General features: G+C 36.2%; 1 protein-coding gene across 1 annotated transcript in view; it reads right to left on the bottom strand.

Moving 5' to 3' along the window:
- PRKD1 (protein kinase D1) overlaps positions 1–16,817 on the bottom strand; it is a 44,264-nt gene extending 27,447 nt beyond the window's left edge. Inside the window, exons 1-5 of the mRNA XM_009071269.1 lie at positions 16,676–16,817; positions 15,854–16,014; positions 13,146–13,169; positions 3,222–3,432; positions 1,485–1,562 (exon numbers count right to left, since the gene is read on the bottom strand). Of these exons, the coding sequence (XP_009069517.1) occupies positions 1,485–1,562; positions 3,222–3,432; positions 13,146–13,169; positions 15,854–16,014; positions 16,676–16,715 (514 nt within the window). The 5' untranslated portion in view covers positions 16,716–16,817. The remainder of the gene's footprint in view (positions 1–1,484; positions 1,563–3,221; positions 3,433–13,145; positions 13,170–15,853; positions 16,015–16,675) is intronic.
- Positions 16,818–17,708: the final 891 nt, after the last annotated feature.

The following is a 17,708-nucleotide window of genomic DNA, read 5'->3' as shown; positions in this document are numbered from 1 at the left end:
TTGTGAAGTAAAGGTGGGGAGAGGGCACAGAGTGTATTTTGGAGGGATCAAATACAATTGCCTCAGATAGAAATAGGAAACTTGGAGGAACAGTTCAGAAATAAAAGGAAATTTTGTTAATTTAGTCCAGCTGTGCAGAAACAAAGATTACCTTCCTTCCTGTCTTCTCATAGCACTTCATATCAATCACTCCTCTCTAAAACTGCATCTATGCAGGAAAAAATTTATCATTTATAAGCAGATTTAGTTACTTTATCTGATTGCAAATCTCAGGAAAAACTTTACATTGTGATCAATGGAATTAACATATCATGGTGTAAGTTTAGTTCTTGGATTTGAAAACCAAGCCACAAACTTGGATAAATAGCATTACTTGCACTCCTGAAGAAACAGTTGTGTTGTGGGATGTTGAATAGTTAAGTGAGGTATAAAAAGTGTAAAGATTTTAAAAAAAAAAAAAAAAGTCCGGTGTGAAGTGCATCAGAGAGGACATGTAGTAGGAGTGCAACATCAACCTTCCTTCATGCACCTTATCACACTTCCAAGTCAGATACTCAGTATCTGTAGCAATTGTGCCATGAAACGGAAAAACTCTGTAGTGATACAATGAGAAATACTATGAAAAATATTAGTTAATATTCCTAATTATTGATATGTCTTCAATAAAGCAGATCACTGATTTAAAATTTGAAAAAGGATGCCTCAATAAGGTAATACTTTATTAAACTCAAAAGCAGTTTAGGCTGACAACTTAACACAGTAGTATGCATTAGAAGCTGAACTCTTCACCACACTTCTCATTCCCGTATCACATAGATAAGTGACGTTTTCAAGGCAATCAACAACTCATCTACAACCACCCTTTTTTCCTCAAGTACCGTCTGTTAAGCCTACCCATACACCCCTATACTTAACACAAAACCGACAGCACATGCATGGGAAAATCAGCAGACAGCCAAGCCTTTATTTCTGGCAACCGATGCAATGAGTTTTACGTCAACAGCAAGCGGTGGAATTTTCTCCTGGAGGGCATTCCTAGCTCTTCTAGGTATGCTTTTCCTTCTCAGGAAGATTATACTAAAACAAACACTTTTTTTCCCCTCAGACTAAGAGGCAATTTTTTACTTCTATCTGACAGGTGAGTGCCAACTTCTCACACGTGGCTTTTTGCTTTCTGCCAACATTCTGCATTCAACAGGCCATGATCACCTACCTGGCCATTTTGCTGCTGATACCACCTCTGTGGCACAGCTGAGCCTGTCTGCCAGTGCCACATGTCTGGAAGACATATTCCAGCTCATGGTGTATGAGCCACTTGCAACTTTCCTCCCACACATCATCTTCAACATACAACAGAAATATTACAGCGGAAAGGCCGCTCCCAAGTAACAGAAAAATGTGTGTTTGTACATGTCAGTTTTACATTTCCCTTTTATTTAACTGACGGTTTAAACATGACAGGAACAATTGTGAAGGCAACTTACCTCCATTAATGGCAACTTCCCCCAGGCAGTTATTTGGCACTTTAGGAGCACAGCGTTTGTGACAGTTGAACCTACAGTCTGTTAAACAAACAAAAAAAAACCACAGTAAAATTATTTTCCTTTTCTGTGACACAATTATACTCTTTCCTGCTATCCAGACTATAGATATCAAGCCCTATAATTTCATTAATGCAAAGTTACATGTCCAGAGAGTGTGTACATGCTGCATGCCAGTGGAAGGGACAGGGTGAAGATACTAGAAGCATGTTTCCCTAAGGGGAAACAAAAGCATTTCCTAGAGTAGCTGGGTGGAGGCACTACTGCAGCCGAAGCACAGGCTCAACTCTTCTAAAGGAGTGATGGGGAGACCCAAGTGCTTGGCTGCAAAGCTAGAGCTGCTTTTCCAGTGAAAGAAGCAGATAGGGTGCAGTGTATCTGCTGCAACTTAAGAGACTGACTAGACATCAAATACTGCTGTCTGAAAACTGAAATGGAAGAACCCTAGCCAACAGTTCTAAGTGAGAAAATATTTGTGCTTTACTTCTCAAAACAACTTCTCAACAGCTTGCAATGGAGGGTTTCTTCAATACCTACCTTATTTTCCAGACATTTTTATTTCATTGTACCTTTACTTTTTTCACATGTCTAAGCAGCACTTCATTAGATGTGACGTTAAATGTTTTCTTTTGGCTTATGAACGCATTTTACTTAAACTAAGAGCTGTAACTTATTGACACACCTGGAAAAGCAAAGAGTCAGGAAGGAAGAAATATACTAAGGTTGTCCAGAGCCTTGTAATTATTTAACTTGATGAATGATCCATAAACCAACTGAGGTACAGCAGTACCAAATGACAGGTAATTTTATTTTTTAAAATAAGGTTAATATTTGCTTATGCTATTCAAAATGCACTGAAACAGTGCATCTCTTCACAGAGATTTTGGTTTAGTTAAATCGCAACAGAATTACACCTTAAGTTAAATGAACGCAACTTTAATTTTTGCAGGGTTCAAAGAAGCAACACGAAGTATACCATTTAATTTTACGATAGCTATTGTTTATTTTAATAGAAGGAAGGTGATTTCAAGGATATGTTAGCCAACACTATCTAACACAACAGCAGGCACAATGCTTTGAATGTCCAGGCACTCTAGTTGCCTAAGGTGAGCCAGCAATCTAGGCTAAGATCCAAAGGGCCTGACTCACTTCAGCACCTGCTAAGGTACAACACCAGGAGACTTAGGAGCATGTCAGTCACACTGAGAAAATGTGGGTTTAAATTCTCATTTAAGCCAATCTTATTTTATTTCCATTACAACTCCCCCAAAACCCTGAACTGCTGGGACTGAGGCATATGCTTCAATTCACGCATAATACTTCATAGATTGAAAACAATGAAGGTAAGAATACGGTCCTTTGTGTCAACTATTCTGCTGTAACTGCCTGTGAGCACAAGCTCACCTAATGCCAAATACAAGATAATTTACACTTGACTGAGAAATGTGAGCTACTGCAGATATGCCAAAGGGTAAGAACACACAGCCGTGCAGACAGCTACTGCAGAACAGCAATTACTGTAATTTTGACTCCATCTTAATCCAATGTAGTTGTACATGTGCCTACACCTAGACAGTTTAGTGAGGAAATCATGAGTAAGGCTACACAGTAACTACTCAAACATTAATTTACTAATTTTATTATGCTTAGTTTTTATGTTCCTAAAGGATATTTACTTACCTTTACACTGCAAACCCTGTCTAAAAAGACCTTTGAGAAGCTTCTTACAGTACTGGCAAACTGTTGGCCGTGTGTAGGAGTGGATGACAAAAGTGTGAGGCACTTTAACCTTGGATAGTAAGATCTTGTCTAGCTGAATAGGTCGTCCAATGTAAGACTGTGAATTTGACCTCTTCTCTCGCCCAGTGAATGTTTCTGATGGTGTCTTTTGCTGTGAAGTACATAAAAAGAAGATTTGTATTCATATAAAAAAGAATCTAATAGTTATACGTTCACTCACTTCAAGAACCCTAAGTCGTATGCCACAAAAAGTCATGTAAGTGCCTTTAAACTCTAACAGAACATGCATTATACCCCTCTCAGACTGCTTTAGAAAAATGTGGATGGTACTGAACAACAGCTTCGACAACACTACTATAATACATTTCACATTGTGACAGCAGTTTTTTGATTTAAAAAAATATTTTTTTACATCAAAATGAAAATATTCACCAAAAATTTCTGAGAAAAGCATTTTGTATTCTGATAAAAACACAAACCATTTTTACTTCTCTTGTCTTCTGTTTTACGTCAAAGGTAACTTTGAAGGGCTGCATTTTTTATATAAACATTAAGAAAATGATTACCTTATTCTATGTGCATGCAGGTTCTGACAGAAAACAGATTAGTATTTTCTATCCCCTTTATTTATAATTTTTGCTATTGCCAACCTTACCACATTTAGATTATGCACAACAGATCACAATAGGCACTTAAATACATGTATATATATAAATATGTATGAAGTGAAACACAGACTGAGATACGGAATCCGAAGAATTCCTGAAAGAAATGACTTACCTTATTTTCTCTACTAAATTAATTTATATATACATATGGTAATTACCTCAGAAAACAACTGACTCAGAAGACTTTTCTCCTAATACTTGCCATTCAGAAACAACCAAACTACACCCACAACTAACATGGAAAGGAGGAAAAGAAAGTGACAAGATGCAGCTTGATCATTTAAAAATCAGCATCTTCTCACCATCATCTGCAAATAAGCTGATAATTGAAGACCAGGAAACAAGTCATTCACCGTAAGCCTCTACTGTTCAAAAAACTGTAGTAGCTGAAACTTCATATAGACCTAACTTGAAAACCAGTTTAGTTTCAAAAAAATAATGTTATAGAAAATTCTCCATCTGAGAAGGCTTATTGATTATTACTTCCTGATCACCAAAACATAAAAATACATTTTGTATGCTTCTATCTGAGAATCTTGGAGGAAAGAGGAATTTAAAACTAATTTTGATGGCAGAAGAACCTAAGGAGTTTCAGGCTTTGCCTTCACAGACTATTTGCCATGAGAAAAAGAGAATTTTTCCTTATGACATTCAGATAGATTTCTTGCTCTGAAGATAAATTCTTTTGGTTATACTGTAGAACTGTCTTTCCAAAGAAGCATATAGATCCATTGTATAAATGCAGTCCTTTCAAATCAAGGGAAAAATAAGCAAAGTATACTGTATGAGCCAAGTCTGAAATGAGCCAACTAGACTGAAACAAGTATAAAAAAAAAATCTGTCTTTTCTTTACCACAAATAATAGTGGAAATTGTATGTGTACATGCTCTGATATTATATATTTACCTCCTGAGGTTTAATCTTCATGCTCAGCAAAGAACTTATGCATACAAAAAAAACCCCAAACAACAAACTAGTCTCAATTTAAGATTTAATTTATTTAATATTTGTTAGATAGCAATAAAGTTCACCTAATATTTCCAAGGCAGATTGCATTAAGTCTCATGAAGTCAACATTAACAGGACTGTAAAAGGGCGGGCAAAGGCCCATAAGGACAGAAGAATGAAACCACATATACTGCACAAACTGCATTGCTTGGCTTGTGCAAGTCACGTGGAAACTACAACCCTCAGTATTTGTGGACAGGGCAAAGCTCATAAGAGGAGCAAGAAATAGTGATGCAGTCCTCTCAGTCTTACACTTGTGTAGAATAGGAACAGTTTTGGCCCAGACTGCTGCTACTTCATAGTCTTAGCATGACAAGTTACAGCCTCAGCCTATGGTGACATACCTAGCTCTGAGTTAGCTCTTCGGTGCTCACAAGAACAGTTTTACATATTACATTTTCATGTAAGCATTTTCTTTTTGAATAAATTAATTCTTTAACAGTTTGCCTTAATTCTAATCACTACCTGCAAGGCATTAGTCACAACACTTTGTTATCTTTTTCTTGAATATGGACATTTGCTGGACTTCTCACATGCAGTGACACTAGTCTCTTAAGATGTACTTTAACTGATAGTAAGATTTTCTAAGAGGAAAGAGTTCTATTGCTTGCTTTCATTACGTCACTGGAACAAACTAGTATTTCGGTTTAGCATTCTTATCACCAAAACTACTTCCTGACAATCTTAATCTTTTCTGAAGTGATGCAAATATCTCCTAAAGCTATGATCTCCCTTAGAATCCTGACTAACAGCATCTAAATTAGACCTGTTTTCTGTGGTCACTCTTTGCCTTCATTTTACAAATTCTTGCAAATCAATAATTATTTTGGCAACTGAATCCTGCTAAAAGCAAAGTCCAAATTACTTATATCTAGGTGATTTCATGCTTAAAGGATTTTAGAAAGCTGGGCTGGCCCAGTTTTCCTCACCAAATGCCCTGCAGGTTTTACAGACTTCAGTAGTGTTGCTGAAATGTACTGAAACTAATCTTGGGCATATTAAGACTGACAGTCTTCCCTGCAGCTTTCCTTGTGACGATGGAAATATGCTGCCTAGATGTCTGATCAAATCTCAGGTATGGTACATTATAAAGTGTGGGACAAATTATTTGCTACATTTTTTGGTTTTTTTTAGTTTGTTGGCATGTGTTTCAGTGTTAATGTGCTAGCACATGCTTCTGAGAAAATGTCAGGTTGGACAAATAAGAATTCTAGATGCTTTACACTGAGTCAATCCTTCCTGAGGTAACTGAGCAGTCACTCATCATACCCTCAACACTAATCAAATACTGACATGCCATTGATAAAGCCTTTGTTCTTCTCAAAATTTATATTGGTCAACACACAGTTTCTGAACGATTTACTTCAAGTGTCATTTCACATGGCTGCTGAGTCATCTTAGAGAACAGGCAATTAACTAAGTTTTTGCTAGTAATTTTTAAGTGTTTGCTACAGCTCAAGCAGTAATGAATACTAAATGAAAGATAAAACATTGCAAAACCTATTGTAGAATCTAAGTCTTTAAGATTGGTCCCCACTAATTTTTATGTGATTTTAATATTCAAACCACTGCTTATATTTATGTTAACAATAACAAGCTCAATAATAAATGAACATAATTTCACCACCTTCACTGGTAAGCCCAAAGTCATTCTAACTCATTCTTTATAGGCAATATCTGGCAGCTTTTTCTGTTTTCAGTCCAGTTTACAGAAAAATTATTTCAGCTTTTCTTTGCCATTCCACAAGCACCAGCAGTGTAGCACACCATGTAATGCACCAGCAATTCTTAATTTACAGTGCCTTCAGGTCAAGAGGTAAAGCTGAGTTTCACCTTCTCCCATGCTAGAAAAAACATCATCATTCATGGATCTGGTCTTGCTCCTACATGCCCAAACCTGATATGACTGACTCTACTCCCTCCCCTCTTCCAACCAGACGTAATGTGCCCCTCGGCTCCTGCTCAGAGGTAGCAGGAAGAAAGGAAGCTGGCGACAGAAAAACTCAAGGCAGCAGCAGCCAGAGCGTCTTTCACACCCCTCTGACGCCTGACTGATTAGGAGGAGTACCTCCTCCTTCTTGTCAGATGAGCTTTTTCTTCCAAATATCTTCCAAAACTCCTGTCAAGGTCCCTCAACTTTAATTTCCAGCACTCCCAGCATCAGACAGATGCCACAATTTAAAGCTCCTAAAAGCAAAGGAAACCAGGAGTTATCCTATTTTCACTGCAAAAGCAGGAATCTCTTTCACAAAGCACCTTATTCTTTGGCTGGTGTGCCTGGTTTGTTAGAAAGATAAATGGGTTTTTCCTGGTAGTCAGCCAGACTACTGACTCAGCAAGTTTGGAAACTTCCCAGGAAATGATTGCTTAACCCGATTACACCATGGAAACCAACAGCCAGCATAAAATAATAAACAGTCCTTTAAAACAATCATCCCAGCAAGGAAATCTATAGTTAAACAGTTCAGAGTATGATTTTCCAAGTGGCACCAAGAAACATGTGCAGATACTTAACTGTCCAGCCAAGCCAGTGACACTGATCAAATCCAGATACTTTAATTTAATTCTGCCTTAGACTATGAGAATATCTACTAGAACCCACTTTGCTAACTCTTATTTTGAAAAAAAGTTTTGTTTTTTTAATTCCAAGTAGGGAGAGGTGCCAAGCTTTTCCTCATCATGGGGCATTCCTCATGACTTATTTAGCTGATGCCCTGCCCCTCCTTCTTGTTCAATTTTTTTCAAATTTTTTAATTATACTGAAGTTACCCATGTGAGTTCTGGTGCATTTTCTTAAAAGCAATTAGAGGACACAATAATTTATCTACGTTAGCTAGAAGTATAAAATCAAAAAATAGTTTAGCTAATCTTTCCTGTCTTTTCTACCTCATCCAAACTCATTGCAAAATACAATTAAGAAACTCAAATAAATAGTGATTTCCTGTCACTGGATTCAGCTGGTCTTGTTACTTGGGTGAGTCTGACTGTCTTCTAGTATCACATCTAGTCCTACCAGGCACAGAAATCAGTGAAACTTTAGGGAGATGCTGAAGGAACTAATGGGAAGCAATAAAAGCTGATGCTTGGAAACAGAGTTGGCCTCTTGGGAACAAAGACAAAGACCAGCTCTGCAATCCAGCTACAGGGGCAAGCCTAAAACATAAAGGAGACTGCTGTTTGCCTGACTTGTTTTAAAAGGTTTTGACAAGTCTGACTAAAAATGTCCCAGGGATTCTGACAAAACTTTACCAAAGAGCTTCATGTTCTATAAGAGTCAGAAAGTAACTCCTTCCATTTTGACAACCACACTTGTGGAAACACATTCAACTCAGTAACCTTCACTCAGCAGAGAACTAGCTACACAACCTATACTCTGCTAAACATATAATTTTTCAAAACTGTTCACGAAGAAGTGCTAACCTTCTGCAGGCTGAATATCTAAAACGTTTTGTGACATTATTCCTGTGCTTTACACTGAGATATTCAATCAAAAATAAAACAGATGTTCCTACAATTTTGAAATGTTTGCTGTAACAAAAGAACAAACTATCATGAGCTAGAGTCTTTTATTTACTTGGATAACTGAGAAAAGTGATCTGTATTTTAACAAACAGCAGTAACTGTTTGCATGAAGTTTCATTTTCAGTGTCGAAGCAGACTTGTTGAAACATACATTTCCTTCCTATTAAAGGCAGAGGATAAAGCCTTAATATGTTCATACACAATTTCTTCACAGGAAGCTACTGTCAAATGAGGTGCTAGATATCTATGTAACCACAGGAACTATGTTTTTAATGCAATGCAAATGTTGACTTTCTTTTACAAATTAAACTATGTGACTGCAATTAAGTGAATTCAAGGAAACAAATCTCCAGTTAAATATACTGAAATACCACACTCAGACTGCAATCAACTGTGTTGTCTTTCCAGGCTTCTTGCACTCTTCTCTTTAAGTCAAGTGTATGATTTAATCCTACAAGCACCACAGTTAGATAGCAATGGTCTGAAAAACATTTCACTTTCACATGTGTAAACACATCAAAGAACTGACTTCAGAACAGGCTGTTAATATTAAACTATCCACAGATGGAAATTATGTACACCATTCTTCCACTCAGACATCAATACCAGCAGACAGTGGTTTGAATGCTCTGTCTGTAACCTGCCTTATTTTGGAAAGTAGCAAGAGAAGATTACTGGGTTTCAGCAGTCATTGTGTGACTATGCTGACTTCTTAGAATCAGGGAATTCCCAAAACAAAAGCCCTTTCTTGACAAAGGATTTGCTCGTGACAGCAGGCACAGCAGGGCTTTTATTGCACAAAGTTTTTTCCAGCATCTCACAGACATGAGTTCCTTCAAAAATATTAGGTTTAGTTTCATCTTCTATCATGTACTTCATAATTTAAGTATAGTAATTAATAAATTATTTTCATGTGAGTATCTTGCACTATTAGAATGCCCACATCAGAAGTCAGACTCAGCAGCTTTGTTGTGCCTACTGCACAGAGCTAATAAGAAAGGGAAAAAAAAAGGCACACATGATGGTACAAAGATATCATAGCTAAATTATAATTAAATACAAAACTCTTCAGGGAATCATTACACAATTCTGATTCATCCTATCATATATGAATACTGCCTTTTTTCTCCCTGCCCCCTCCCCCCCAATGTCTGTATAAATGTGTCCCATCTGACACTGTCTACGTATCATCCTTAACAAATCAGGGATAATCAACAGATCTTTGGGCTTAATCACAGACACAAGTTTGAAAAAAGTTTGGCACTGCACAGAGGAGGTCTAGATAAACCTGCTTGGTCAGGCTTGTCTAAAAGGTAAGTTTGAGGGCAGTAGAATGTTACCAATACAGAAAATCAAGATTATATATTAGAAGGGAAAGCACCACTGAGTATGTCTGGGCCATGTAAACGTAGATAAAAGGTTACATGGATTGCCTCTACTCCTCAAAACACAAATAACACTTTGGAATCTTGTGCCCATTCACAAGACCCAGAATGAACAGGAATAATGTCTCAGAGATCCTATAGGAAACTGTGTGCTGCAGCGTTTGCCAATTTTTGGTAATTCAATATGTGCAAACTCTTTTGCTAGTACTTAAAACTACAAGAACTTAGCTTTGAGTGTATGTTTGACTAGATGTAACACACAGTCCTAAAGAATTCCTACTGTTACAAACACAGAGCATCTACAAATCGCCAGTTTAAGCCATGGTGACTTAGATGAAGGGTCACCAGCTGACAATTATTATCATTCTATGTCCTTCCTAAAAACAAAACAGGTGATTTAAGAATAAGTGACAATTACCTGAGGACAAAATAAACCTGAACCTCTCTCCTTTCCCATGTTGATATTTAGAAAATATTAGGTGCAATATTTAATGCTTTCCTAAATATGCATCTTGTAAATTGAAATTATTGACTTGATCATCTCTTATGTCTAGCTGCAACAAACCTCTGAAACAATCAAACTAGGGCAAATAGGCCAGAAAAGCACCAAGGTAGTTTGAATTAGTCACAAGAAATTCAGTCGTACAGCATTTAGTGCACGGCAGATCATACTAGGACTACTGTTATTTTATGGCACAGCAGTGTGTAAGGAAAGCCATTCCAAATTTATTTTCTGTATCCTAAAATGATATAATTCAGGGTTCAGTTGGACTTTGAATAGCATAGACATATAATGCTTTAAGAAAAAAGGGAATTACATTTAAAATACTTTTTGTTGAGTTATTTTTGACCTTTAGTATGCTTTTCTATTTTAAATAATAGTAAAAAAGTCAGAAAACTTCACCTGGTGGATCTGACAGTAAATCAATGTGAGCATTACTTAGGATTGGTTTAATTCACAGTCTCTACTCTACACTTGTATTATTTTTAAATAAAGTCTAGATTTTGGAGCAAATTCCAGAAGCACTATGCAGAACAGGATAGGGGGGTTTATTAAACATATGAGCACACAGAAAATAAGTTCTCATTAAGACAGAGAGGAATGTGCAGTGTACATCACTGGAGCGTGGAAGGATAACTTGAGGGTGACAAGAATAAAATATAACTATGAGTGGTATTAATTCACAGTTAACTCCAGTGTCTTCAAGAGAAAATATTAATTTTGCCTCTGAGAATCTTCGGTCTAATGAACTCTATTTTAGTCATTAGAAAAGGACTTCTACTAATTACAAGTAGCTGAAGGCACGAAGATGCTCTCAGCTGCAGCACCCCAGCTCTTCTTTAACCCTTCCCTCAAGGGTTCCTTTTCTTCAGTTCAGTGAGCTGGGGAGGCATATGAGGCTCTGTAGGGACTGGATCTGGGAAAAGGACATGTGTCTTCTGTAGGAGTGTGGAAAACAAAGGCTTCCTAGAGTTGGTATTTCTGAGTCACTGGAAACGAGGGCTCCTTATTTCAGTGGGGTAAGACAAATGGGCATTTGTATCAAGTGCTGGGTGCAAGGGAAGAAAGAGGAAGTGGCCTCCTACAACTCAAGACAATTCCCTTCCAGAGAGTCTACTGTCCTACTTCTGCAGAATCACTCTTCTATATATAGCTAAAAAGCCTCAAGCTAGCTCTGCTTATAACAAATCTACAGAGGCAGGCAACACCTGGTGCTTTGTATTCTGTCAGTGATACATAAATAGTCTTTTTAACTGAAACTATTTAAATTCAAAATAATTTAGCAAAAAATAATTATAATTCCTGATTCTTCATCAAAAAGCAAAGATGACATGAAATATTCCACTTATCTATGCCCCATGAGACACAGCATTCCTATTTTAAAATGCAAAGCTCAGCTAGACTTTTTCTGAGAAATCACTTCCAATTTTTCTATAAAATGACCTTACTATATGAACATTCATTCCTTCCAGAAGAACGAATAAAACTTTGAACGAAAAACATAGCTAGTTAACATATTTCCTTTTCACAAAGGAAACAGGATTTTTGTTTTCCTCCAAATACCTGTTTCTTTTCATTACTACCTTGATTTACTGCCACCTTCATGAGTGGATTCATCTTTTTTCAGACAGCACATACTTAGAATAAAATTATCTTAAATATTACAAACCTTCTGTTTTATATATGACTGTTTGTATTGTTGTCTGCCTATTCTGTGGAGCTGTAATTCTAGGACATACTACAATAAGAATTTATGTGTTTTAGGAAGATATAAAATCTCATTCCTAGACATGTTCAATGGGGCTTTGAGCAAACTGGTTTAGTGGAAGGTGACCCTGACCAGGGCAGGGGAGTTGGAACTAGATGATCTTTTAGGTCTCTTCCAACCCAAACCATTCCATGAAATAAAGTTATTTCCTTCAAAGAGATTGGTATTTTGCCACGAAAATCTTCATTTAAGCTAAACAAAATATTTCTCAGATTAACTACGTAGTATTTCTAAAATGGAAAACATTTGCAAAGCCTGCTCGTCTCTGGCTGCATCTCAAATACATGCTGCAAGGGAAAGATGCCAACATTTCTTAGTTTCAAAAACTTTTGAAACTTTTAGCATGACACAAACCTCTTTAGAAAATCAATCCTGAAATTTGACATGAAGCATCTACTAAAAAAAATTATAATATTTTCCTATTTAGATTTGATACTCTTTTTATGTAGACCTGTAACTTATTTGTACACTGTTCATGTTTATTTCTACAGAAATACAGAATCCTAGACTGGTTTGGGTTTTTTTAATGCAACCATAATCTGAAAAAAGAGCTACCACAATGGTAGTATGGTATTAGTAGCTTATTGCTGGTGAGCACTCAATGGTCAGGTTTGTTCAGCTTAAGAATACAATGTTTATTTTCTAATTTACTCCACCAAATTCCCAAGTTAAAGAAAGTTAAGTTTCTTCCCATATTTACCAGTATAAAATAAAGCTTCAGTCTAACAACGACCTCTATCATGCCTAAGAAACTAAAAAGTCACTTTTTTACTGTAACATTTTAATGTTTGCTAATTCTACTGTTTAGTATAAAAATTAAGACCTTCACTTTGGAATCTGGACTTCAGAGTTATGCACTGGATATACTCTAAGAAAAAAACAAATGCTCTTGAGTTCTGAAGATTATAATATACTAACTGGATTTAATTCCTGCATTTCTTCACATTCATACTGATAATCATAAAAGAGAATGTTGCTGATAGTATGATAGGGAGTAAATTCAGTACATACCTCATAGCCAGGGCTGACAGGAGACTGAGACAGGAAGTTGGAAAGAAGAAAATAAAGCACAAATAAATAAGGGGGAGAAAAAGACAGAGAAAACTATTACTTTAGAAGTAAGCATGAATGTGGGATCATATTGTACTGTCTATGCAGAATAGAATGCAAAAGAATTGCATTTGAGCTATGACATGCAAAAATCTGGATTACATTGTATCCTCCTGGTTCTACTGTCATTTTCAGCATTTCTGTTGATGAGTTTCTACACTACTAAGTTAAGAATCAAAAATAGATATTGTCCAGGTTTTATTCTTTGGAGGTAGATTTTTAAAGCTGTGTCCAAATATAGTCCCCATTCACTTTGCAGCTCAAATGAAATGCTTTATTGGCTAATGAAACATTTATACCTATACTTGAAACTGTTTCTGTGTGTAGTGGTTCTCTATGCAGGGATAATTACAATACAACTACCCTTTGCAGAATTCCACATTATCCTGTCTCAGAGATTTTCCACATGCCACAATTTCATAAGTCAGGCCATAACGTATTCACTTTATAAGTGTCATTTTTCGAGAAGGTAGACTTACATGCTAGATTCAACACTGTGAGCTAAAGTTAACTCCTTTTAGGTTCACACAACATCAACAAAAATATTCTGGAATCATAACTCCATTTAATAACGACATCTATCAAAGATCTCCAGGAATTACTTCTCTCTCACCTACTCCTACACTTAATTACCTACTGGTAATTAGGAGCAAAATAAATTTATTTTACACCTATTTAAAGAATTGACAGATATTGTACTGAATTCAGTGCTCCTAAACAGAGGTTGTATTTTTGTGACACAGCAATATTAATACTGAATTACACAATTTTGTGAGCAAAGACAGTATTTTTCAATACATTCACACAGACTGTAGAAAAATGAAAGACATTCCAAAGTGCATGCTTTGATTGGCACCACCATATAAACTGTCATAAAACTTATCTTACAAGTGCTGCAGAAGAATGGAGTCCAAAGGACAGATCTGATACGTGAGAACTGACAATGCTTATGCACACTTATAAAAAGCAGAACAAAAGACACAGAGAAGCCATATATGAGAGCATTTCTGAAAATCTGGTAAATGATACCACGATTTCATGAACATTATCTACTGTAAATATATTTTCTTAGTGCATGCATGTGTGCACATGTGATGTTCTGAATCATCAACACGGGCACACCAAGGACTACAAGTCCTTAGAGAAATACAGCCTGAAGTATAGATGAAACTAACTGTATTTCTTCATAGGCAATTTTCATATTTTCAACAGGTAACTTTGCAAAACAGGTATTTCATATAAGCCTGCATCAGCAAACAACACAGTCATATAATTAAAAATGTTTTAAAATCGAAAATCTTTGCCACATTGTAACTGTACAGTGCAGTGCACATTTACACAGAGCATACCAGGATGCTCACTAATACAAGTTTTAACCAAAATTTCAGAAGAAAATCAGGATTAGGGCCAGCCTTCCTCAAAATTTTCTGTCTTGGTCAGAGTAATTTCTGAAACAACCTGCTGAGAAATATGATTAATCTGTAAACATTTATTGCTGCAGTGTGAAGAACTTAAGCACCTTACTCATTTATGCAGCTTTTCAATTAAAAATACAGATTCATGATGTTAACCTTAATTTCCAAGTAGCTTTAGACTAATGATAATCAGTAGCATAAGTACATAATTATGGTTCGTAGATGATACTGCATGTAACACCAGGTCTACATAATTTGCAATAGTGTCCTTTTAGTATGTCAAGTTTAATAAGTTTAATATTCTAACTGAGAGGAAAACATTATAATTGTTGTGTGTACTTATAAATTCTTTCCTCTCTTTTAAACCTTAAGGTTTTCAAAACTTTCACTTAGGAGTGGATTCATTTACACACAGTGTTAAATCTTAACTATTCAAGTGTATTTTGACCATGCGAGTTAAAAAGAACAAACATGCCGCAGATATAAAATACGTATCATTGTCATTTACTCCAGTCAACATTTTGTCCTCAGAAAGGTTGTTTTCACAATGGAAAACTAATATATTACTGCATATACAAGTATACCACATATTAACATGTGCCTGTGTGCGTATTGTACATCTATATATACTCTACACATATATATACTCAGACATAGAGATACATTCACCACAAAGATCTGTTCAAGGATCTGATAGGGATTTCTCCTACTTTCTTCTAAACACTCAGAAATATGATAAATATGCAGGCTCCAACTACTTAGCTATAGCCTTGACCATAACAGTATGTTTGGGTCACAGCATTCTAAGGAGACAAATCCTTCCTATATAATAAATCAAGGGATATATTGGTCTGATATAGAAGAAATTCAGCTTCTAGTTCCAGAGAAGACATCCTCCAAGATGCAACTACTCATATTAGCATGGGTTGCATTTTAGACCTTCAAAATAACCTAATTCTTGACAAAGGAGGAGACTCCTGAGAGTATCAGAAGTGGCACATACCTTAAACCCACATACCTGAAGCTGGTGACCTCCCTTTTACGTCAAGATGCCTTTTCTCATAACAATGCTTTATAATTTACATACCACCCTCCTGTGTAGTCTGTAACAGGCAAAACCAGATTCTACAGCACTAAATGTCATTGATTCTTATGAGCAACTCCCATGGCCTACACAGCTAGGGAATCCCATACCAGAAGGGCTTCATCCGGCATGCTGGGCGAGGGTTCTGCAGAAACTGTACGAACGGTGCTGAGTCCTGTTAAGGACACATTTGATAGGCGTCTTTTCCGTACACCACTGCAGTTGTTCGGGATTTTAAATGCACATCTCTTATGGTAGTTTAGACCACACCCTGAAAACAGAAATTGAAAACCATCTGATTATGGCTTATTAGTGGAAAAAGCAATAGAAAAAAACTGGGCTTTTTCAAAAAAACAAGAATTCAAAAGCACTACCCTTATTATTGATTAAACTTTTTTCCACTACTCTCTTCCTATATTCTAAAAAAAATTATTAAGAGATAATGACAGCAACTCCAAATACTTGTATCCACAACCAGTGTTTCTTCTCTGATTTTTCAAAATCTGTGGTCTCAAAGCACAAGATATTTCTGTGATCAGCATTTGGGAGGTAAGGAAGCTTTTCAGTGCAAATGGTATATTCTATTGGATACAGTCTGCTAGAAGTCAAATAGTTGTGACAAAATGAGAAAACACAGCTATTATAACCTTATATGGACATACAGTAATTTCAGTTAAATAATCTGAAATAATATGATATGGAAGGAGACATAGGCTCAGACTCAAAATGGTAGTAGTGTAAAACACAGCCTTTTCTTAAAAATACATGTAAGACCAAGATTTTGCACTTCAGGTTACAGCACCATATCTAGCTGGCCTCAGAGCAGTCAAAAGGATCAGTTCTTTTTAAAAGCATCATCAGTGACAATACTCAGAAGCAGAATGGACAAATCTCTTCTTGAGACTGAAAAATCACATCTTGCTGCAACTTACCTTCACATTTGAGTCCCTGACGCACCAGCCCCCACAGCATCTCTCCACAATGGTCACAAAAAGCTGGAGCTCGATATGAATGAACAAACAGAGCATGGGGCCGGATTTGAAAGTCTTCAAATGTAGCAGAAGCTGTAAGAGCAAGATCATTAAAAAATGAATAGACGTAGTGCCATGACTAACAGTCTTCATTTATGTGGTACTCCATCACAGAACACTTTTGGTCACTATGATGACGAATCTTGAATTTGGTGTTGGTTGCTGTACTATATTGATGATATACTACAAAAAGATTGATCTCATACTACAGTGACCACTGGAAAAAGCAAAAAGCAGCATTTATAACCCTGCAGGAGTAACGTCTCTGAGCACATTTTTCCAATAAAACACAACAGGATAATAGCATATCAAACATTTACCAAAATTCCCAGAGTTAAACCAAAGGTCATAAATGTTTCAAAATACTCTATTACAGGCTTGATTCATTACACCTGAAGGTATACATATATAAAATACACCAAACACATCCAGTAAAGAAACACTGTGAGGTTTTTTTCACAAAAAAAGGCTAACGTATTCAAAATAGGCCATCATTTGGTATATTAGATCCAGCAGCCTATGTTGGTATCAGTGAACTGAACACTCAAGTTGAAAATACGTATTACAGCTTAAAAAGAAAACATGTAATTATATACCCAAAAATCAATAAAGAAAAAACACCTGGCAGAGCAGCCTAGAAGATGGTTGTGCATTTCCTGAAGTACCTTTCAAAGTGACATCAGCCTGCAACTAGTACAACAGCTGCAAAAGTTAGAGGGGCTAGTTAAAGGCACTAGTGTAAACTACAAAAATAATAAACTACACTGTTTCAAGAACCATTTATTATACAGAGACAACCAGTACCACAACACTTTAAAAATAAATTTTAATTAAATATTTTATTTTTCTTATTAAATATGTTAAATATGTATCAGACAGTCTAATGAAAAATAAACTATGTCAAGTGCTGTTAAACAATAATCACATACGCGAA

This window comes from Acanthisitta chloris, unplaced genomic scaffold, assembly GCF_000695815.1.
Source record: "Acanthisitta chloris isolate BGI_N310 unplaced genomic scaffold, ASM69581v1 scaffold6703, whole genome shotgun sequence".
NCBI classification, from domain to species: Eukaryota; Metazoa; Chordata; class Aves; order Passeriformes; family Acanthisittidae; genus Acanthisitta; species Acanthisitta chloris.
Note: the sequence above shows the minus strand (reverse complement) of the source record. Positions and strands in the feature narration are given on the sequence as shown.